Consider the following 25521-nt stretch of genomic DNA (forward strand, 5'->3'; position numbering starts at 1 on the left):
ACAACACGTAAATTCGCTATTGAAACGTCATAAAATGTGGTTATGTCCAATATATCATTAATTTAAACACATTTTAAGATCATATAATTGATTTAATTGTATAGGTTTATGTTTATTACTCTTATTAGGATAATACGCGATGGATGATTTCTTTAGTTCGGATGATGTATCCGATTCCGATTTGGTAACTTAACCTCAAACGTCACGGTTTATTTTCATCTTAAGAGTTCATTCATTGCGATTTTAGGTAGCGCAATGGCTAAACACCGCCGCTGTATCTCAATCCCCAGCGGAGAGACTCGAAATATTTCACAAAATCCAAGAAGTACTCACCCGAAAAAGTCCTTATTTACTTAACGAATATTTGGCGAACGTTTTAAGTTTTACAACCGATCGAAACAGCGATGTTAGAAAAGCGCTGGTTGGGTTTATCGAAGATATTTGCAAACAAGATGAAAATATGTTGATAAAAGTTATGGAAACTTTGTATATGTTGCTTTACAATGAATCTGTTCCTGTTCAAAAGAGGGTTATTCAAGCTACGATCACGATTTATCGTCGCGCGTTGAGTTGGTTGTGTAAAGTTAATGTTATCACGAAAGAAATGGAAGAATGTTGGGTTCGGTTAAATACAATTAAAGTGGAAATTGTGAATATGATTGATAGTGATAACGATGGGATTAGGACAAGTTCTGTTAAGTTTTTAGAATGCGTTGTTCTTTTGCAATCATATCCTGATCCAAATGAAAATCGTCCAACAACTGATTTTTCTTTGGATGATGTGCCATTAACTTTAAAAGTGGCTCGGAGAAGGAAATTAGAAGAAGAAGCTAAGTAAGGCTATAAAACTAATTTTAATGGATATTATTAATTTTATTTTAATTCTTTCCAGTAATATTTTTGCTTTATTAATAAAATTTATTGGTTCCCAACATGTAAGTAGCGCAAATTTATTCGCATGCATTGGAGCTTTAACGAATATTGGAAAAAATCGACCGGTTTTCTTGGAACAAGTCATAAATTCAATTGAAAAACTCCTATTAAATTTACCTCCCACTTTAAGCACCACCCAAGTCAACTCTGTTCGAAAAAAATTAAAATCTGAAGTTTCTGGCTTATTAAAACACAACACTGGAAGTGAATATCAAGAAAAATTAACAACAATGTTAACTGAGTTGGGTTGCTCCCAATCAGAAATAACCAAAATGATCCCAAAAGATTCAATTGATAAAAAACGCTTACCTAAAAGATCATTACAAACAACTGAAACTGAACAAATTCCTAAAAAAGCCCGTTTAGAAATTGAAACTGATCTAGGCGTTCAAGAAAAACAAATATCAGCAATTGAATTAAACACTCACTATATCATTGATAATCTCCCAATTACAGCAGCCGTTTCAATGGTTTTGAGTGGTTTCGTAAATCTCCCTGATTCAATGCCATTACAATTTAAAAACGATTACGCCGATATGTTAAAAACTTCCCCTTCAGGCGATATAAAAATGATCGCTAAAATATTAGCACATCAATTTGTTGAAGTTGGAGTTGGACCTGGATCAAAAATTATTGGAAAATCAACATTATTGGTTAAGTTACCATGGAAAATTCCTGAAGAAGAGAAAAAAGACGATAAAATAGAGAAAGATAAGAATGATAAACAAGATAAAGAAAAACACCAACAACAACCCCAACCTGTTCCACCACCCAAAAAGGAACGAGTTAAAGTACCGCGAATAAAAACTTTAAAATTGGCTGAAATAACGAAACCTTTGGAGAAAGAGGTGAAGGAAAATTTGCTTTCGGGGGCGATTAAACGAATTTTACAGAGTAGTTCTAAAGGGGTTGATCCTTTGGGACAAAAAATTATTGTTACGGTTGCTTCAACGTTTAACGAAATCGTTCGAGATCAAGTTTTAACATATTTATTGTCCGATTTACGTAATCAAATTGATTTAGCGTTGGCGTGGTTGTATGAAGAGTATAGTATTATGCAAGTAAGTATTTTATATTAGCTTTTGAAACGACAAATTTTAAATGTACAGGGTCAGCCAAACTCGACGCCCCATCTTTTTTATGGGAAGCAGGTAAAATTTTCGAAAAAAAAATGTACACCATTTTAAATAGTATCTTCTCAGCTTTAAGAAATATCAGGCGTTACAAATTTTGGACGACGACGCTAGGCGTCGCGACGTACACAAATTTATTTTTGCCTATATAATTCTATGCAATGTTGGATAAGAAAGTTTTTTTTATATCTCTAATAGTTTTTAATATACAGGGTGTATTTGAATGATAACAAACTTCAAGGGGTGATTCTTTAGTGAATTTTAAGGGTACTTTGATATATGAACCACGGGCGACTTCGGCTCCCCTAAGGAGCTACACCCCTTCAAAAATGGCGGAAAATTTTGGTTTAATTTTTTTTTTCAAAAACCATTAATGCTAGGAAAATGAAATTTGGGGAACATGTTTAACTCATAATAGGGCACGTTTTGACCCTATTTGTACTTTCAACCTACCCTTCTAAACTACTAAACGTAACCACCCCCTTTGCATTTTTGCTAAAATTTTTTTATGCAGATTATAAATACAGGGTGTCCCGTTAAGCGTACGGAGCGGCTGTATCTCAATACCGGTAAGGCCTAGAGGTTTGGGAAAAAAATCCTTATAAGCAAAGTGGGCAAGAGAAATAGCTGGAAATTATTTTGAAGTTCGTAATTCGACCGCTAGGGGGCGTAACTGCCATAGAGAAATATAAAATTCCCGCTATTTCAGAAAGTTAGACGATGAGCTATAACTTTGACAACATCATTTAGTAGCTTGGATAATACCGCATCGCTTTTGTTTTGCAATATTTTTCAAATCTGTCATAATAAGGGAGGGGGAGGCCAATGCGTTTTCAAATGTTTACATTTTAATATCTCCTGGACCATTCAACCGATTTGAATATTTTTGGTCTTGTTTGAAAGAGCATTTCATGCTCTTTTAAAAGATATTTTCAGAAAGACCGCTTGGTTTAAAACAAATAAGCTAGAGGGCGTTATCTGCAACGGTTACATATTTTTGTGATTTTTGAAAAAAAAGTTAAATGGAACGGTACTATTTACTTCACAGACCGTTAATCACCATAAAATTTGCTAAATATTAGTGTAAACCGCATCTCGATATCGCCACCCGTTCTCGAGTTATAGAAGAAAATGTTAAAAACTCGAGTGCCATCAATCGGATTCAGTTACCTCATCGAGAAAAGCAAATCACATTACCATGGTAACTGTAACCGCTGCTTAAGTCTCAGCCCTAGATACGTTTCTACTGGTATTTAGTGTTTTGTCATATTTTCCCTGGTTATTGGTTTTTCTTGAAAAGTCAGGTCGTTTAGTCTACTCAATAGATAAAGGGGTGAAAGCAATGTGGGTTTTTCTCGAACCAAGAATGCATATTATGCAAGTTTACATCAGCTTGTGGACAGATGCTTCATGCATCCATAGCATTTGTGATAAAAGGTTTGGATTTGCCCAAATCATATTTAAAAGTCAATGGTAATAGTTCAGTCTGTTATCATAATCGGTATCTGTTAAGGCCTGATGTAAAACAACGTGGTGGAGATATTATTCTCTTGAGAACTCTTGTGGAAAATTGTTTTCGGAGTTCCCAGATTATGTGGGATCACATTGCGCACCAATGTGATTTACGAATTCATAGAGATGTCTGAATGGGCTACACGTTGCCAGTTTTCCGTAATCGCTAAGTCAATCTTAAAAACACTTCTAGAGAAAAATGTCTTTCTTTGTCGTAATTGCATTGCACATTTTTGCCATGCAGTTGCATCGTATTCGAAACATTGAAAATAAATCATCATACGCTCTATCATACGCTTCTGCGTTAGTAAATGACATATTTACAGTTACCATGGTAATGTGATTTGCTTTTCTCGATGAGGTAACTGAATCCGATTGATGGCACTCGAGTTTTTAACATTTTCTTCTATAACTCGAGAACGGGTGGCGATATCGATATGCGGTTTTCACTAAAATTTAGCAAATTTTAAGGTGACTAAGGGTCTGTGAAGTAAATAGTATCGTTCCATTTAACTTTTCTTCAAAAATCACTAAAATATGTAATCGCTGCAGATAACGTCCTCTAGCTCATTTGTTTTAAAGCAGACGGTCTTACTGAAAATATCTTTAAAAAGAGCATAAAATGCTCTTTCAAACAACACCGAAAACATTCAAATCGGTTGAATGGTCTAGGAGATATTAAAACATATGAAATCGCATTGGCCTCCCCCTCCCTTATTATGACAGATATGAGAAATATCGCAAAACAAAAGCGATGCGGTATTATCCAAGCTATTAAATGATGTTGTCAAAGTTATAGCTCATCGTCTAAGTTTCTGAGATAGCGGCAACTTTATGTTTCTCAATGGCAGTTACGCCCCCTAGCGGTCGAATTACGAACTTCAACATAATTTGAAGTTGTTTGTGAGAGTACTGTATACAGTGTTCTTGATTGTGCCCCATAAAAAGAAGTCCAGGCAGCTTAAGTCTGGTGACTTAGCTGGCCAACGCACTAAACCAGATCTTCCTATCCATCTCTCAGGATATACGCGGTTCATATATTGTGTAACAATTGCAGAATTGTGATAGGGCGCTTCATCCATTTGAAACCATACATTTTCCTGCATGAAAGGTATATCTTACAATAAATCGGGCACTTCATTTTCTAAGAAATGGAGAAAGATTGGTCCATTAAAATTGTAATCGAAAAAATATGGACCCACTAAATATCGATCGATTATTCCCCACCATACATTAATTCCAAAGTGGCCTTGATTTTCGATCTTTCATTCTGCCTATTTGGAAGCCCATTACTTATAAATCGACTCTCATTAGTCCATAAAATGTTCTTATATATCCTTCTATTGTAGTCTTCCAATATGGCCATATCCGCTAAAAAATCTATGCGTTTATTACGGTTATCTTCATTTAAAAGCTGCAAGTTCTTCAATTTGTATGCAAAATATCCGTTCGTCTTAAGTATTCGACGTATGGAGGAATAGGAAATATTTAATTGTTGACTTGCCATATTAACAGATGCTCTAGGATTATGTTTAAAAAACTGACAAACTTCAGCTACGACGCCATCATTGCATACGGTTTTTTAATAGGAACATGTTTCCTACAGGAAAACGCGTCTGTATTTTTTTTTTAATTTTGTTCCAATCGGGTAAAAAACTTGTGGTCCGGAACAGCTCGGTCTGGATACTTTTCGCGATAAAGTCGGACAGCTGCCCTTGAATTACGGAGCTTCACCGTAAATTAAAAGTATGTCAACCTTTTCCTGATGATTTGCCATTTTTAAGAAACAAATGCAAGACTATTTGACACTGAGTCAAATTAACAAATGTTCATACATTTTCAATCCATGCCTACCTATAATGGAAGAATTACTAGAATGATGCTCGTCAATATTAATTTACGTATACCGCTATATATTAAAAACTATTAGAGATATAAAAAAAACTTTTTTATTCAATATTGCTAAAAATTATATGGGCATCCTATTTCTAAACAGAAAAAAATGTGTTCGTTGAAAAAATAAATTTGTATGCGTCACCGTCCAAAATTTGTAACGTCTGATGTTTCTTAAAGCTGAGAAGATACTATTTAAAATGGTATAAATTTTTTTTTTCGAAAATTTTACCTATTTTCTATAAAAGAGGTGGGGCGTCGAGTTTGGCTGACCCTGTGCATAGAGGCTGTATCTAGACAATAGTAAGGTTTGGGAAAGAAATATTATAAGCAAAGTAAGCAAATGGAATAGTTGGAAATTATTTTGAAGTTTGTAATTCGACCGCAAAGAAACATAAAATTAAAAAAATTTCGGAAGGTTAGATGATGTAAAATTTTATCAATTTTTTGCAAAGAAGGTCACAGCTACTACGCTTTTAGTCTAATGAAAATGGCATTTTTATTAATTAAAGCATTTCTGAGGGAAGCTAGAAATGAGAGAGCCATTTCTATCTCATCTTAAGGGGGTATGCCACCTTGAAGACCCGAAAATAATAGGTATTTTTAAAATTTGTTTGCAATCAGACGAAAGAAGTTTTCTAAAAACGGGTTGCAGAGTGCGAATAAGACACTTTTCTAGTTTTAAACACATATTTTATTTATTAACAGTTATTAAAATTTCACCCAATAGATGTCGGTAATGTTAGGCTTGCAATACAGTCCATAGATTTACAAAGTACCGCGGTTCATGACGCCTGTTTTCGAGCCAAAATGGCGGTTTGACAACTGCATTGCACCACGTATTTACAAACATATTGCCGTCTTGTTGCCTTTGGAGTTGCAAAAATGGCAGTAAGAAGGACTTTCGACTCTTCAGAGTACCACGAGAAAAAAAGAAAGGAAATTTGGCGTAATGTTTTGTAGTTTTAAATTTTCCGCTTGACTTTCCAGCCAAAATGGCGTCAAACCGCGGTACTTTGTAAATCTAGGGACTTTAGCTTGCAAATCGTGCAGGGTCAAACTGTGCGCAGGATTTCTCCTAACGCGTAAGTCGAATAATTAAAACTTGAATACGATTACTTTAATAAGCTCAAAAACTAGGGAACTACGCAGGATTTTTAAAAAATATTCATTTTTGACGAAATAGTGACGATTTTACAAGAAATGTCGTATTTATCGATAAAAAACGTACATAAAAATGGTTGTAAAACAGAGAATGTGAGACATATCGAAAAAAACGGCTACGTACTTACCTAGAATAAGATAATACAAACTTTTGAAAAAAAAATCTTGAAAATCCGTTGAAAAATTTGGAAGTTATCGTGTGCACAGATTGGAAAAACGTAGTTTCCAGAAAAACGCGTTTAAAGTTTTCGAATGTAAAAAATTGTATATTTTTTCTAGATACATCTAATCAGCGATTCCTGCACCATACAGCTGTCCTTCCTGAAGCTTATTTTCATCTTCTGCAACTTTTTGTCTGACAGTAGGCTTCTACGAGCTTCTTTAGCCTCAGCAGTCATGGAGCGATGCGATTTAAATCCGTTTCATGACAAAAGTCGAAGCACGATCTTCCAATTGTTAATTTCAGTGCTTTCATTATCTCCATAATGCTTGTAAGACCGTCATTAAAATTGCAAGCAGCTATATCAGACGCTATGTCAACCACTTTCTTGTCACTATGAATAGTTTTTGGTGCGATAGACCATAACGCGGCGTTGTAACTTTCATTGCTGTTTTGCGTGTATCCCAATAAACATCTTGTCCAAAGATCTTCCCTTGATAGTTCTTCGTACACAGGTTTCACTGCGTTGAAAACATCATTGCCGATTGCTGGCTTGGTAGTGTACTCATCGATTTCTGACAAAGCGTACGCTTTTTGCCAGGAACACCACGAGTCAGCACCAACTGGACAATTGTCATGCTTTGGAGTTTCATCTGTTGAAATTTTATGATACAAAGCAGGAATCGCAATTTCTGCGAATAGCCAATCTATAATATAAGGAAAGATCATCAATTAATTTTCCTGTTAATTTTTCTTTGTCTCCTAATCTGCGGGTGTGCCCATTCGTTTCTGAACGTGATCGACGCATTCTTTTTTGGTTACTATTACACTGTCATAGGGTTGAGCGTCCATAATACCTTTGAAGGTTTTGCTGTCTCCGTCTCCTACGTAAAAACAGTACTTCAAATTATTTATTTCTTCGGATCGTTGAAACATCTCTACGACGGAGTCCACTTCCATTTTTCCTAAAGATCCGACATGGTTTATATCACATATTTCTTAAACGACACTAAAACTAGAAATCTACACTTCTTAGTTCTTCTAAAAACTACACTTTTTACAAATTTTTGACTTTATATTTGGAATTACCCCTTTGTTCGATAGAAGTCTGGTAAAGTTTTCTACGAAAATGAGTTTTTGTGATGCTATTGTTTATTCAGGTGCCCGAAAGCCTACTTCAATAGCGTTTTTGAAAAATGATATTTCATGTTTTTTTTAACTTTTTTGTACAAGGTCAAAATACCTGCATATACAATGAATAAAAAGTGAAACAAAAAGTGGATACAGAAATCTTAGAATTTCCGGTGAGGTGTGTTACAAAAATCAATTTTTTAGGCAGAAAAACATTCCGCACATGTTTTCTGTCAATGGATTCTTACTCTAGACAGTATAAAGAACACTTTAAGGCAAAAAAAAATCGATTTTTTTTCATTTCAGAGGTGGCATATTTTTTCATCATATTTAAAAGATTAAAATAATATCTGATAAGGGTCAGGTTACTACTTGTATGAATAAATCAGAGTACAAGGTGGTTGAAATTCGATGTCCAAATAGGCTATCTTGGAAATTATAAGAGTTACAAAAAAAAGTAGCTGACATGTCTCGATCTCTTTTTTTAAATAAATTCTACCACCGAAAATCTCAAAACGGTATCGTCTTTTGTTTTAGGCCAAAATTGAAAATATCGTAAAACTAGCAAGTGCAATTATCTTGGTTATTATTATAGGTGGAGTATTATAACTAACACATTATATGGACACTTTTTTACAGAGAATTTGATAAAGTAGTCAAACAAATTTTTTTGGTTTTAGATTTTGAGATATGAGAATATTCGTTTTTTTAAATGGAAACAACCACTGATTATTCGCTTATTAAATTCGCTATTCTTTTTCTGATTACAAAAATATAGGCATCGACAGGTCTATTTCTTATTGGTTTAGAGTAAATCTAAAAATAAACTTTTTTTATACAATTTCTAAACGCCACCGAAATCTAGTGTCGTCGAAAAAATGAAATTTACAGTTTCCTGTAAATTACGGAGCGGTATTTAAATTACGGGGTGTTATTTTTCTGGTATTTAAAAACAAATAATTATATTTATTACACCAACTGTTAATACGGAAATATTTAATGGATTGCATTGTTTTGGATTGAAGAAATATGTTTTTTTAATTTTTAGTTATAGTACCGTAATTTACAGGAAACTGTAAATTTTATTTCTTCGAGGACACTAAAAAAAAAAAAGTTTATTTTTAACTTTATTCTAAAACCATAAGAAATAGACCTGTCGGACCCTATATTTTTGTTAAATAGAAAGAATTAAATAAAATTCGTGTAACGATGATAGAATTATTTATTTATATTATTCAGTGCTTACTGTAGTATTCGACCATATAGTGGTCTCCTCAGGCACAACTACAATAACAAAAAATGTATTAGAAGGAACATAGAACAATCCAGAAATTACCCTAAATATTATGATATAAAATATAAAAGTAAAGAACATAATTACCGTCAAAGTTTAATATCTAGATTACATGAATTTCTTTAGGATGAATGATTTTGAGTTGTCACAGTTGTTCTAAAAATCAATAAAAAAGGAATACAGAATGGTCAATTGTACAAATAGCGTACTTACAATAATTATCCGTTAAAGAATATTTAAAAATCAATATGATGTATGTCGGAAAGTAAAACAAACGGCGATGTTAACATATTAAAAACATGCAAAAATCACGAACTTAATAGCAAAATATGACAAATCGAAAAAGAGTACCCTTCACAAAAAGGACGAGATAGACTAGTTTCGATAAAGAATTATTGAAGAGAGAAGAAAGGCGATATCTCATTCTAGAAAGCGGAAACATGTTGTATCTATTCTATAACTTAAATTCTATTTCTCAACTATATCTATAAATATGAAACATCTATCAATAGATTATATGGAAATCACTTATTACATGTATTTGATGAAAAGTCTATAATTATTAACATCCGCTAGGTCGGTCATAAGACAATTATTTTTGTTATTCTTATATACAGGTGTCACACAAAAAACGCCCCAAGCTGTAACTTTGTTATTTACATTCCGATTTTCATGACCTAGGTATCAAATGAAATGGTTTTATAAATACTATGATTCATGCTACAAATAATTTTTTTCCAACGCCCTTCTGTTTTTCAAATTGCTGCGTATATTTTTCTTCACGTCATTAGATAGAGATTGTTTTTCTGAATCCATTGATGTACAATACATCTATTTTGAATGTAAGTTTAGCAGAGAAAAGACACAAGAATGCCGCAAGCTGTTTCTAGGTCTAGTGTTAGCTCTAATATTAATTGTCGATAGATATCTGAGCTTATGATGCAAATGCATTAAGTTATATGGATTTGATACAAAAACGTAAACAATAAAATTCGGATAATAAATTTTAGTTAAACTAAAACTAGAACTAACACTAGCACTATCACTAGACTTTTGACAAAGACTTCTTCAGAAACAAGTGCGAAGTGATGAATGAGGTTAAAGTTTGACAATAAGTATATGAAAAGATAATTAATATAGTAGACGCCACGAGAGCTGGCAGTAAATCATCATTTTCCGCTCTTACAAATGCCATACGTAGTTCACAAACCGCTAGAGAGTAATGTGTGTTGGAAAGAGATAGCATTAGTTTAATATGTCTGCTGTACAATTCAAATGGCCACGTCGAAAAAGTACGTCTGTTCTTCTTAGGGATGTCACTCAATAATTATAACCCCAAATCGAAACGTCTTGTGAAAGTTGTCATGAATCTGTCAGTGTTTTCACAAGCCGAAAATGTTTTCTTTGAAAGGAAAATCATTAAATAATATCTTTGACAATGTTTGACATATAACCTCCATTACTAACATAACCTACATTTAAATGTATGTGGTGAAATAATCTAAGTCGTACGTCCATATCTTGATTCATACCATTTTTAAGCGATCTGTCACTGCCAGCTCTCGTGGTTTCTACTATAACTAATTAATGTCTAACTAACAATAAGTTGTTTTTGTCAAATCTGGGTGGAGAAGGTTCCGTTGAGTTAACTAGTATCTTTCATCTGCGGCTTAGTTCCCAGCCGTCTTCTCTATTCATGTTGTTCCTATGTCGATGAATTTCTATTGCCTGTACCGCCATTCTTTGGAAATAATGTCCGGTTCTTGCTAGGACATTGGTTTTGTCGAACTCTATGGTCTGTCCTCCTTTGTGGCAATGCTTTGCGACTGCAGATTGTTGCATTTTGTTAAGTCGAACATTTCTCTCATATTCCTTGATGCGGCATTCAATGTTCCTGCAACTACACGATAGCCGGTAGACTCCCGCTCCCTTCAATGGGAGCGGTTCTTTTTCAGGCATCTCGCAATTCGTTCCATCACATCTGAAACATAAAGAAGGCATATAAATCCGGCTGGTGTGGTCCTCTCTGCTCGCTAGAACAAAGCTTTAATCACTGATCTCTTCTGTTGTGGGTGGTGATGGACTATCAAAATCGCTAGAATTTGAACAAATGGTGCAGAATCGTGAGTAGTAGATATTTGTCTTTACTTCCATTGCAATTTGTTTTCGGCTACTCTGGGCTTTAAACAAATCTTTACACATCATTACCTCTATCAATGATGTACAATGTTGTAAGCGGTCTACTCTTCTTTAGATTTGTTGGTTTCAAATACTCATATCTTGATAACACTAAAAAATATGTTATACCGTTACTTCTATTGTTTTACAAACTTTATTTATTAAACTTACTTGTTATCTTCAAAAAATAAACTGAGCACATTTACTTTAAATGGTTAAGTACTATTAACCACACTCATATTGGTGATGAGATCGTCTGTTGTTTATAAATATTAAAGGTGGGGGTAACATTCAAGGTTCGAACCTTTCAATGTTAAAATAAATCAAGGTTAAATTAGGTGTTGGGTTATAGCAGTGGTGTCCATAACGTCGATCGCCTAAAAAATCATGAATCTGAAATATCTAATATCTGGGCCTTAGAGCAAAAAAAAAAAGAAGGTTACTTTAAACCCTTCGGTCGATCTTGGCAAGACATTTATATAAAAAGTCGATTTTGATAAAAAATTAGTGGACACTACTGCTCTATATAACAAGATTGAACCCAATTATTACTATTTTTTATTTATAAGCTCTAAATCGATTAAACATCAAAATTGTTGATTTTCGAAAATTAACTCAATCATAACTCAAAAACTAAAAGCGATGGAGAAATACTTTTTATATGTAAAACTTTAGTAATGGACCATAAAGACTAGATCCATAAAAAGATTGAACCCAATTATTACTATTTTTTATTTATAAGCTCTAAACCGATTAAACATCAAAATTGTTGATTTTCGAAAAGTAATTCAATCACAACTCAAAAACTAAAAGCGATGGAGAAAAACTTTTTATACATAAAACCTTAGTAATGGGCCATAAAGACTAGATCCATAACAAGATTGAACCCAATTATTACTATTTTTTATTTATAAGCTCTTAATCGATTAAACATCAAAATTGTTGATTTTCGAAAATTAACTCAATCATAACTCATAAAGTAAAAGCGATGGGGAAATAGTTTTTGTATATAAAACCTTAGTAATGCGCCATAAAGACTAAATCCATAACAAGATTGAACCCAATTATTACCATTTTTTATTTATAAGCTCTAAATCGATTAAACATCAAAATTGTTGATTTTCGAAAATTAACTCAATTATAACTCAAAAACTAAAAGCGATGGGGATATACTTGTTATACATAAAACCTTAGTAATGGGCCATAAAGACTAAATCCATAACAAGATTAAACCCAATTATTACTACTTTTTATTTATAAGCTCTAAATCGATTAAACATCAAAATTGTTGATTTTCGAAAATTAACTCAATCATAACTCAAAAACTAAAAGCGATGGAGAAAAACTTTTTATACATAAAACCTTAGTAATGAGCCATAAAGACTAGATCCATAACAAGATTGAACCCAATTATTACTACTTTTTATTTATAAGCTCTAAATCGATTAAACATCAAAATTGTTGATTTTCGAAAATTAACTCAATCATAACTCATAAAGTAAAAGCGATGGGGAAATATTTTTTATACATAAAACCTTAGAAATGGGCCATAAAGACTAAATCCATAACAAGATTGAACCCAATTATTACTACTTTTTATTTATAAGCTCTAAACCGATTAAACATCAAAAGTGTTGATTTTCGAAAAGTAACTCAATTATAGCTCAAAAACTAAAGGCGATGGGGAAATACTTTTTATACATAAAACCTTAGTAATGCGCCATAAAGACTAAATCCATAACAAGATTAAACCCAATTATTACCATCTTTTATTTATAAGCTCTAAATCGATTAAACATCAAAATTGTTGATTTTCGAAAATTAACTCAATTATAACTCAAAAACTAAAAGCGATGGGGAAATGCTTTTTATACATAAAACCTTAGTAGTGGGCGATAAAGACTAGATCCATAACAAGATTGAACCCAATTATTACCATTTTTTATTTATAAACTCCAAATCGATTAAACATCAAAATTGTTGATTTTCGAAAATTAACTCTATAACTCAAAAACTAAAAGCGATGGGGAAATACTTTTTATACATAAAACCTTAGTAATGGGCGATAAAGACTAAACCCATAACAAGATTGAACCCAATTATTACCATTTTTTATTTATAAGCTCCAAATCGATTAAACATCAAAATTGTTGCCAAAAAAATCATGAATCTGAAATATCTATATCTGGCCCTCAGAGCGGTCGATCTTGGCATGACATTTGTATAAAAAGTCGATCTTGATCAAAAATTAGTGCACAACACTGGGTTATAGTATAGTTGACCTTGATTTTAACATGAGGGTCATGCAGTACGATCGTGGCCTTGAGTGTTTTAGGATGTAGGTCAAGGTCGTACAAGTTCACGCAACACGGTTATACAAGTTGACTTCATTTCTATTTGCCGATTGATTAACCTCCTCCTCGAATGTCAAGGTCACGACGTGGCATTGACCTTGAGAAGCTTACAGGGCTACGCTTTAGCAAATACCTACTTTTATTCGACAATCGGCAAGTACCTAGAACTACTATCGCGGAAGGAAAACTTTTAAAGGCTCACATTTTTTTGACGAAACCCTTAACGAAGAACGGTGTTGAGAATGTTTAAACGTTTTCCTTCCACCTCTTTTAGAAAACATTTGCTTCGTAGCAAGAAGGAACACATGGTTCCAGCTTGATAGTTGTCAAGCTTAAGATGAACAATATTCGAATCGCGTTACTGGAAGAGGAAGACTATTTCTAAACGCTTAGATTTTTTTCCACATTTCATACATCCAGATAGCATAGTATCTATCCTCATTTTACATTATAGGCAAATATTTAAATTGTTTTTCTTTATAATGATGTAACAAACAAAGATACAATGTTTACAATGTTAAGACCTAGAGTCTAGCTCTGACCATTGTCGAGATACAGCCGTTTCGTACCTTTATACATATAACATTAAATGTCAAAAAAATATCTAACCACAAACAATTTTTTTTAATTTATTTCTTTTAGGGTTTTACCCGGTTACCAGATTTACGTAGAAATAGTCGTTTAGATCAAAGTTACACCACTCTACTCCATGCCTTCGTAAACGCATCAGCTCATGATCCAATAATCCTCTCAAGATTACTATTAGAAGCACCTTCAGTAACCGAACAGGTTCTTGATCAACTTTGTACGATATGTCGAGATGAAACTCGATGTAATTGGGCAATGGGACTTCTTCGCGATTTGATTATTAGAAGACCACCTCGTCAAACGATGTATTTAAACGCTTTACTATGTCATTGCACCCATGAAAATCAAATAATCCGCGATTGCGCCGCTGGACATATGATTGATCTTTATAAAGACCCGAATTTAAGAACAAGCATTGAGAAATATACCACGAAAATGTTGGAATATTTACAAGAACCACAACCGACCCCAAAATTATTCGGGATGAATCAGGGTCGATTGGAAGGTTTAGAAGTATGGACTGATGATATAGCTAAAGCTTGTCTTCAACCTTACATCACTTTACTTCCACAAAACGATCAACTAATTCATAAATTAACAAAAATTTACATTCAAGCGAACGCTGATATTAAACGAATTATCTTAAGATTGCTCGAAAATCCAATTCGATTGATGGGAATTGATTCTTCAGAATTGTTAAAATTAGTTGAGGAGTGTCCGAAAGGAGCTGAAACATTAGTAACTAGAGTGATACAAATTTTAACAGATAAAGGACCACCAAGTCCGCAATTGGTACAAATTGTAAGGGATTTGTACAATAGTAGAGTCTCAGATGTGAGGTTTTTGATCCCAGTCTTGAATGGGTTGAATAAAAAAGAGGTTATCGCAGCGTTACCTAAGTTGATTAAATTAACTCCGGTTGTGGTACGTGAGGTTTTTAATCGATTATTAGGAGCGCATGGTGAAAGTAATATCACCGCAACGGAACTTTTAGTTGCTTTACACGTCATCGATCAAAGTAAAGTTGATTTAAAAACGATTTTAAAGGCGACATCTATGTGTTTATCTGAGAAACAGGTTAATTTTATAATTAATTAATAATTAAAAAGATTTTGAAATAATTTTGTTATTTTAGATATTTACACAAGAAGTTTTAGCTGTTGTACTTCAACAATTAATGGATCAACCCACTTTACCTACTTTATTGATGCGAACTGTCATTCAAGCATTGACGTCATATCCGAGACTTTCCGGTTTCGTTATGAATATATTGCAGAGATTAATTTTAAAGCAAGTGTGGAAAAATCGCGTGGTTTGGGAAGGGTTTGTAAAGTGTTGTCAACGAACAAAACCTCAAAGTTTTTCGGTTTTAATGCAACTTCCGGTTCCTCAATTAATTGAAGCTTTAGAAATGTGCGTAGAATTGAAGGTTTCATTGAAAGAGCATTTGATGACGTTTTCGGAAAGCCAAAGATCTCACATTCCTGTAGCGGTTCAAGATGCTATTTTGGGGCCTGAACAACCTCCGCCGATTTCACCGACGATTACCACGCCAACGGTAAGTTTACAAAATAAATATTAATTTAATTAAAAAAAAATTGATTTAGGAAAAACTTACGGATTCAACAACAATCCTTAACGAGCCTTTACCACCAGGAATGGAATAATTAAAACATTAATTTAAAAAATTAAGAAAATTTAATTAATTAAATAATAAGAATTTGTTTTTAAGTATTATTACGAAGTATTTTTTTATTAAAAATCTCGTTTTATTTTATAATTCATCTATTTTTATCGCCTCTTTTTCCCCGCTTTTTGTGGTTGATCGTTGAATGTTAATAAAACGGGGGTCAAAGCTGATAGGGACTCAATGCTCGATGTAGAAGATGAACTTCGTGCCGTGTGACTTAACGCAACCGAGCTTGAACTTGAACTCCATCCCGGTTTCGATCCAGAAGGAAATTGCAGATTATATTTACCTAATAAATCGGTTACATAAATTAAAACTTGCTCATAATCACTCAATTGATTTGCTAATTGACGGAAACATTCTTTGTTTGCATCTTGTAGTTGGCGTATTTCTAAATTCCTCTAAAAAAGTATTTATAAAAAAATTAAACGCGAAAACCAAAGACGGTAGAATCGAAGAGGACTGCTACAACGGCCCGTTCGTGACGTCACGTAGGCAATAGAAGTTGCCTATCAAGTTCTATTTTACACTTTAAATTAGTAAATGCTTAATTTATTCTATTCTATTCCTGTTTTGTAATATTGTTAGTTTCAGACTGATTAAGTTTACGGACTTTCGCATTTACCTACTGCCTAATGCCAAACGATTTCCAATAAGTGGCGCTATAGTTACAAACTAGTAAACGAATTCGGGGAAATCCCCTTAACGTTGTGATGTTAAAAGTGTAGTTTGCAATGACCGATTAATTTGGACACGGAGTTGAAAATTATTAAGCTTTTGAAAGAACTCAATTCGATGTAGTCCTAAAATTGGATTTTTCAAAAACTACAAATAATAGCATTTTGAAAAATAAGGAAAAAAATGTTGATGAAACAAAGTTTATTAGAAAAAGAGATGAAATTATTTCAGATATGGAAAGATTATTATTAATCTGGATAGAAAATAATACAATTCGGCATATTCCATTCAGCCAGACAATTATACAAAATAAAGATCTAAGTTTATTTAATGATTTAAAAGCCAAGAAAGAGGAAACAACGGAAGATATTACATTTGTTAGGCATGGATGATTTGAAAAGTTTAAGAAGAGGTCCACTGAACCTGAAGAGGACACTGAAAGTGCAGCTAAATTCGTCAAAGGCGTAGAAAAAATTATAAGAGGAAGGCTATACTCTTCATCAGATTTTTAACGTTGGCGAGACAGAAAAAATTACCTGCAAGAACATTTATGTCAAGTTACAAAGCAGCAAAAGACAGAATAATACCTTTATTGGGCAGAAACGCCTCAGACACTATGAAACTGAAACCAATGTTAATTTACCAGAACGAAAACTTTAGAGCCCTGAAAAACTATGATAAGTCTAGCCTAGCTGTATACTGGATATGTAACAAGAAAACATGAGTAACTGCAGTTATTCTTCAAGACTGATTTAAAACGTGTTTTATACCTTAAGATGTTACTGTTGATAGATAACGCTTCTGGTCACTCTGAAACATTAAATGAACAACACCCTGACATTCGCATATACCACTTATACCGGGTATTTCAGAATTTGACGGCACTATTTTAGGGATGTATTCAGCACAAAATAAACAAAAAAGTTTACAAGTAGCCATGGACAATAATCGCATATTGTTTTTTTGCTATATTTAGTATCAAATGTGTTAATTAGTGCTTAACACTAATTTAATTTTTTATTATTTATCATGGGAGACACTACAAATCTGTTCACTTTTGCAGAACGTCTTTTGTTCTGCAAAAGTGAACAGATTGTTGTTAATGTTGTTAATTTATGGCGAGGTACATAAAAGCTGTTCGAAAGTACCGTGAAAAAATTCTCACTAGAAGGATACCAAATCGGAAAACGTTTGAAGCCACTGAAATACGTCTTAGGGAAACTAGCACGCTAAAACCTACACGAATAAACGCTGGTCGACAAAGGTTTCGACGAACTGCTAACGTTGAAAAATTGATACTAGATGCTGTTCAGTTATCTCCTAATACTACTAGCACCAGAAGATTGTCACTTCGTTTCGAGTACAAGCATATGGCGTGCATTGCGTGAGCAACAGTTGTATCCATGTGCAAGATTTATTACCAGAAGACTATAACAAGCGCAGAAATTTTTGCCAATGGTTAATTCGGCAATGTACACGAAACCCTAACTTCATGAGCTGCCTCCTAGATACTGACGAATCTTGTTTTGCTAGAAACGGGATTATTAATTTTCGAAACACCCATACTTGGCACGAAGAAAACCCTTATACTACTGCTTCTACTCATTACCAACATGCTTTTTCCTTAAATGTCTGGTGTGGTCTTCTTGATGACAATCTCATCGGCCCTTTCTTTTGAAGCCTGGATGGTAGGCTTTCCGGAATATCTTACTTGAATTTTTGTACAAAATAATTTGTATGAGCTTCTAGAAGACATTCCGATTCCTGATAAGCAGGGAATGTGATTTATGCATGACGGTGACCGTCCTCACTTTTCTTATCTTGCCACTGATTATTTAAACATGGGCATATGGTAACCGATGAATTGGTCGAAACCAATTCAATATTTCGGTAATAAATTAATTTGAGACATATGTTTAAAAGACATACAAAACGCAGCCTGGGCCTCAACACCAGTTTTAACACCAAAACCCAAATCTAATATTTATCCTAAATTCCTTAGAGACAAAATTGCAGAAAAACGGAAAGCAAGAAAGAAATGGCAAACCAATAGAATTCCTAGTGATAAAACTAAATTAAATAAAATAACAGCCAAATCAAGAGCATTAACAGATGGCCACAAAGATAATAATATTCAAAATTACTTAAATGACCTTACTGACGATGCCAGTACTGATCATTCTCTGTGGAAGGCAACAAGAAAGCTTAAAGTTCCAAACACACATACACCTCCAATTCGAAATAATTATGGAAATTGGGCTAAGAGTTAATTTATTTGCTGAACATCTAAAAGAAACTTTAGATTTAAATTTAGATTTAAACTTTCATCAGACAGTCCAACAACTACGCTAAATAGTGTCTCTAGCGTAATTCAAAGTGATCAGCAAAGTAATATACCATGTGTAAAAATGAAAGAACTGTATTATGAAATACAAAAACTAAATATAAAGAAATCAGTAGGCTATGATCTAATTAATGGAGAAACATTGAAACATCTACCAAAACAGGCGATTACAAAACTATTACACATAATTAATGCTGCTTTTAAACAGAAATACTTCCCAAGCATATGGAATGTGGCTGAAATAATAATGATACCAAAACCTGTTAAACCCCCCACAGATGCTACATCATATAGGCCAATCTCATTATTACCCTTACTATCAAAACTGCTTGAAAAATTACTATTAAAAAGACCTATTAAAACCTGTCATAGAAGAAAAAGCCCTAATACGAACACATCAATTTGGGTTTCGGAATAAACATGCAACAATAGACCAAGTGCATAGAATAACGAATACTATGGAAATAGCAATGGAAGAAAATAAAGTCTGCTCCGCCGTATTTCTGAATGTTGCACAAGCTTTCGATAAAGTCTGGTTAGATGGTTTAAATTACAAACTAGACCAAATACTACCATCAACGTACAGTCAACTATTAAAATCGTATCTTTATGATCGATATTTTAGAGTAAAATACGAAAATAAGAAGTGTGCTTGGCCCAACATTTAATAGCTACATTCGCAGATGACACAGCGATCTTGGCTGTTGCAGAAAATGAAATAGTTGCAGTAAATAAGTTACAATTGGCCTTAAATTCAATAGAAAACTGGACCAAACGATGGCTAATAAAACTAAATAAAAATAAAAACTATAACAAACTATAACCAGTACACATAAATGACAATGCAGTCCCTTACGCCGACACCGCAAAATATCTTGGTATGATTCTGGATGCCAAACTCATATGGAAAGCTCACGTCAAAAAAAAACATGAGGAACTTGATATCAAATTTAGACTCCTATATTGGTTTATTGGCAGAAAATAACGCTATCACTAAGAAACAAGTTGCTAATATACAAGCAAGTATTAAAACCAAAATGAACATCCGGAATCCAACTGTGGGGTTGTACTTGCAAGACAAATGCAAGTCTGATTCAAAGGTGCATAGCGAATGCACCCTGGTATATAAGAAACACCGACCTCCATCGCGACTTGAAAGTAGCATCGGTGTCATCAGAAATTAGTAGGTAAATTAATAGGTTATAGATATTTGACGACAAGGTTTTATAACCTAGTTGTTAAGTTTGACGTACAATTTCACAGCCGACTACTGAATTTTCCATGATTTTATGTAGCATTAACGAAATACGTGTCTTTAGTTATTTGAGTTTTTTATGAAAACGACAATGTTTTTTAAAAAATAATAAGAGTAAAAAAAGTTTTAGAATGAATTTTCACATGAAATGAGGTAATAATGTATTAAATCCACCAAAAGGTTAAAAAAATCTGTCAAAATTTAGGAGACCATCACCCTTAATCAACCCTTTGAAATGCCTCAATTGGTCTCAACTTGCTAAATTAATACCCTCGGTACACTCATAACGTATACCAAATGTGGTTTTTCTAGCTTAATGTATTACGAAGATATTGAATGTTTTAAAAATTTAAGATCCAACTTTGAAGGCCTATTTTAACTCCTTAGGGGTACTACTTAGTATAGAGGTAAGTTGCGTTAAACCATCTTAATTTATTGTCCTCTACATGTCCCTGCTCTGTGTCGGTTCTTATGTGAATCACCCTGTATAGCGATGAGATCTTAGGAACTTTTTGGACGAATTTCGACATTTTAGACTATATTAGAATTGTGCAAGATGCTTCAAAATATAAAGATACAACCATAATAATGAGCAACATTGTAGAAATGGCAAAGAACTAGATCTGGAAGTAGAATCAGAACATGTAAATGAACATGATCTATCATGTTCACTATGTAGGGTATTGGTTCAATACGGACGTGATTTTTTGGAATACAAAGAATATAGCAGTCCTTTTAGATTCTACCGTCCTTGTAAGGAAACTACAAAATTTATATAATTTTAAAAATTACTTCTGGTTTTTCTAAATCTTCCTTTGAAACTTGTCTTTTGTATTTTTTAGCATTATGATGGGCATTGTGAAGTCTTTCCTCACGCGAAGTTCGTTCGTTTTTTAAACGTGTATATACTGTTTGTACATTTTCGAAACACTCCATTCTTTTTTTGTGGGTCTCTTGAATATCATTTAATGCATCTTGAATTCCTACAAAAAGAGATTATAATTAATAAAAATAATTCTCTATGTTAACAACTTTACTTACTCATCAAATCTTTTCGTTTGCCAGTTAACGCTTTTTTCAATTGCTTTATAACTGTGGCGTTATTACATATTTCCTGTTCGAGTCTTGTCGTTTCTAAACGATCCTTATCTTAAAAATAAAATAAAAAGTAAAATAACAAAAACATGTATTAATTAAATTACTATCTTCTTCAAAGGGTTCTAAACTTTTTCTATAAACAGTATTCGTCATGTTAACAACTTTTAATGTATTTTCCATTGCGAGAATTTCCTTTTCAGTTCTTTTAACTTTATTATCCAATTCGTCACCTTCTTGTTGCAATTCATACCGTTCTTGGGCTTCCCGTATTTTAATGTGAGTAATCGATAAAGGTTGACCATCATCGTCTTTACCCAAAGCCATCAAAGCTAAATGATGTTTCTTTTGAAATTGTTCAATACGTATTTTCCTTAATGATAAATCGGCTTTTAAGCGACTTCGGGATTCTTCAAGGTTTCGTCTTTCCGCTTGTAGAATGTCTTGGTGGGTTGCAATTTCGATTTGTCTTTCTTTCAAAGACTACAACATTTGTGTTTCTTAAATTATTAACATTTTTAAAGTTGTTGATGATAAGCTACCAAATATATATGATATATTTTTTTTTATATTTAACTTTATAAACATTTAAACATATGATATTGAAATATAATTGCTTTTAATGTTAAAATACGCGCTTTGTTATTTAGTTCTTATTTTAGACGTAACGTGGCGTGTTTAAGTGACTTGAGTGGTTAAGTGTTCGCAAATAACATTAAAAGAAGTGCATTTTATTGCTTCGTCGTGTTAAAAACGTGTTAACATTCGTGTACTTATTGCGTTTTTACCGCTATTTAGTTTGAAAATTATTTTCATTTTAACCTCCATGACAACTAAATTTGTTTGTCATGCAATAACAGTCTGGATAACCGCTTAAAGACTGATCAAGTTTTTCTAAATCATTTTTTAATACAGTCTTGATGAAGACTTTCTCTCTGTCTCTTTATAGCTTAAATTGGCCTTAAATTGTCATGATAAGGGATTTTTTTAGCCAATAATTCGTCACACTGGCCAGACGAGTTGACGAATATTTTCATTCAGTCATTGTTAAAAAATACTAACGACACCAGATATAAACGACTAGGCAAACTAGACTTGACAGAACCATAGTAAAGACGTAATGCAGAGATCAACTGCTTTAATTATGCCTTTGCACCTTTGGATCAAACTGCTACCAAAAGAAGCATGATGTCAAATATCGCCAGGATCTATGTGGATCTATCTCTCGCTAAAAATGGATGCATCAACTTTGGACCTTGAAATTGGATTGGGATGATCTGTTACCCAACGCTATCTATGTTTGAAATGCTTGGGATAATTCAAATTTCTAGATTTTATGGCCTGATTGGTGCCCCTATTGTTGATATGCACGTGTTTTGTGACGCTTCGGAATCCGGTTATGGAGCTGTAATTTGCTTGAGAATAAACAATTCGGATAAAATTACCACTCATTTGATATATGCTAAATCGCGCGTTGCACCTTTAAAACAGCTTTCTATACCTCGTCTGGAATTGTGCGGTGCCATGTTGCTGGCGGATAGCATTGATTATGTCCTGGACGCTCTTAAAGAACAGATAGTTATTGATACACTTGTCACCTGGACTGATTCACAAATAGTACTGAGCTGGCTTTCGTCAATTCCATCTCGTTGGAAAACCTTTGTAGCAAACCGAGTAGCTCACATACAGGAAGTTCTTCCAAAAACCCATTGGAGACATATCTCATCTGATTCTAATCCTGCTGACTGCACTTCTCGAGGCTTGACACCAACATAACTCATTGCAAATCGTTTGTATTGCAATGGACCTCATTGGTTGACTATGCCAGAAGAATCGTGGCCAGATTCCTCTTTTCAAGCTAACTTAAACGAAGCACCGCCGGAAGAAGTCCGAGCATCGTTGCAGGTTACAACGGACTTATCCATTATTACCTACCTTTTGACTCGCTTTTCGTCGTTACCTAAAATTTTACGTATCGTTGCCTATTTATTTCGGTTTTCGTCGAAACTTCACCGCTATGAAATAATACCTTCGCCTGATGAATGCCATCCGTCATTACTCAAACTTATCAAAATGGTTCAAGAGGAAAGTTTTCCCCAAGTAATTGGTTGTTTGAAAGCAAACCGTTTAATTTCAAAATCCTATCGAAAGCTGTCGTTATTTCTGGACGATCAATACTTGATCAGTGTCTTCATCGTTCACAACTTGATTTTCAAACATGTCATCCGTTACTTTTACCGAGTAAACATCACTTGACGGAATTGATAATTGAGAATGCTCACCAAATTAGTCTTCATTCTGGATCGAAAACGCTCCAATATCTTTTACTACAACAAGTCTGGATTTTGTCATCAAGAAGAAGTATCCGGCGTTGCCTCTCTAAATGCTTGAAATGTTTTAGATCTCGCCCTCGAACCATTACTCAACCGATGAGTGATCTGCCTTCTGTTAGAGTAACAAGAAGCAAACCCTTTGACGCCATCTGTATCGATTATGCAGGGCCTTTTATCATATCAATGACTCGTGCTCGAGGAGTTAAAACCACCAAGGCATATGTTTGCGTGTTTGTTTGTTGTGCCACAAAAAAATCATTTGGAAGTCGCATCGGGCATTGCTCAGTAATCTATAGCGATTAAGGAACCAACATTGTCGGTGCACGGCGTCAATTAGAAGAACTATCCAGACAAGCGGGTGAACGATTATCGATTAAATGGATATTAAATCCACCCAGCGCTCCTCATTTCAACGGCTTGGCCGAGGCCGGTGTGAAGTCAACAAAAACACATCTAAACGGAGTCATTGAAAACCAAATCCTCTCTTACGAAGAATTATCCACAGTCCTTATTCAAATTGAAGCCGTGCTCAATTCAAGTCCTTTGTGCCCAATAAGTGATGATCCAAATGACCTTCTGACTTTAACTTCTGGCCATTTTCTAATCTCGGAAACTAAACAATGTACCTAGTCCGGAGTTGGCTCAAGTTCCTGTTGGCCGACTGACGCGGTGGCAATTGATCCAGAAGATGAGAGACCATTTCTGGTAAAGATGGCATAAGGAATATTTGCACACGTTACAACAACGAGAAAAGTGGACAGATCCAGCGGTACAGATAAACCCAGGAATAATGGTTTTATTGAAGTCCGACCAACATTCTTCCCTTTCTTGGAAAATGGGTAAAATTCTCGAAGTTCACCCTGGCCACGATGGAGTTAGATACACGATGGGTAACGATTCAAACGGCAACGGGCACCTTAATGCGACCTATTACCAAGGCGTGCCCGTTACCTATTAATTAAGGTATAAAATATTTGCCTTGATTCAGAATTTGATTTCCTTTCGTATTTGTATTATGAAATAGCATTTTTTGTTCTATTTTTTTGGAAAATTATTATTTTCGGTGGGCGATATGTTTCTCATTATTGTTTATTTTCGTTATTATTTGGTTTTGGTTCGTTCCATTGCTTGAGTGTGGGGGCGAATCAGTTCTTGTTTTTTTTTGAGAAGTTGGTCTCAATTTTTGGAGGCATTGTGATTCAATTTTCGGTCCATACCAGGCCCACGAATGAGATATAAATTACCGTGTGTCGTTAAGATAAGTGAGAACTGTGTATTAAAACCGATCGAAAAGAAGAGTGGAAATAAATTGTGCGACTTCAAAAAAGACTGTCCCGATTAACAAAAAGTCTAGCTAGTGAAGAAAACAACATTTAACAGCGTGGTTAATCAATGGTCGGAGAGTGAACCAGCCCTGCCCCATAAAAAAAAATCGTATTGAATGTTACTGCACATAACAGGCCATCTTTTAACCCAGGTATGCCCACCATACTACATAATATAGTACACGCAAATACATGTCTCAACGTATCCGAACATGAGTCGAAGTGGCATTTCGGATGCACACAGACATTCAGTAAGAAGTAGTGGTTGCGTAAAGGTGCATAGGTTTGCAATTAAGTGTTAATTACTCTCATTGTTATTTTTTAAAGTTTGTGAAATATCATTAATGGCGGAATACGGTGTACGATTTGTTAGGTAAGTAGTTTTTCATATATTCTATTATCTATTTTTCTATTATTCATTATGGATAATAAGGCAAAAGTACCAAGTTTTAGATATATTA

The 25521-nt window shown here is 34.0% G+C and overlaps 2 protein-coding genes and 1 long non-coding RNA gene across 3 annotated transcripts in view; 2 read left to right on the forward strand and 1 right to left on the reverse strand.

Annotated features, from left to right (window-relative positions):
• On the forward strand, window positions 1-16120 carry LOC111416841 (symplekin scaffold protein). The gene is made up of 6 exons (XM_071196385.1): window positions 1-184; window positions 248-834; window positions 893-1994; window positions 14395-15417; window positions 15476-15898; window positions 15948-16120. The coding sequence occupies exons 1-6, from the start codon at window positions 140-142 to the stop codon at window positions 16005-16007; spliced, it is 3240 nt and encodes a 1079-aa protein (XP_071052486.1). The 5' UTR covers window positions 1-139; the 3' UTR covers window positions 16008-16120.
• LOC111421971 (coiled-coil domain-containing protein 39-like) overlaps window positions 16067-25521 on the reverse strand; it is a 24559-nt gene continuing 15104 nt past the window's right edge. The window contains exons 5-8 of the mRNA XM_071196386.1: window positions 21510-21885; window positions 21349-21456; window positions 21100-21290; window positions 16067-16431 (exon numbers count right to left, since the gene is read on the reverse strand). Coding sequence (XP_071052487.1) covers window positions 16132-16431; window positions 21100-21290; window positions 21349-21456; window positions 21510-21885 — 975 coding nt within the window. The 3' untranslated portion in view covers window positions 16067-16131. The remainder of the gene's footprint in view (window positions 16432-21099; window positions 21291-21348; window positions 21457-21509; window positions 21886-25521) is intronic.
• LOC139429938 (uncharacterized) overlaps window positions 25238-25521 on the forward strand; it is a 2985-nt gene continuing 2701 nt past the window's right edge. The window contains exon 1 of the long non-coding RNA XR_011640532.1: window positions 25238-25433. This is a non-coding gene — a long non-coding RNA (uncharacterized lncRNA). The remainder of the gene's footprint in view (window positions 25434-25521) is intronic.

Source organism: Onthophagus taurus, chromosome 6 (genome assembly GCF_036711975.1).
Source record: "Onthophagus taurus isolate NC chromosome 6, IU_Otau_3.0, whole genome shotgun sequence".
NCBI classification, from domain to species: domain Eukaryota; kingdom Metazoa; phylum Arthropoda; class Insecta; order Coleoptera; family Scarabaeidae; genus Onthophagus; species Onthophagus taurus.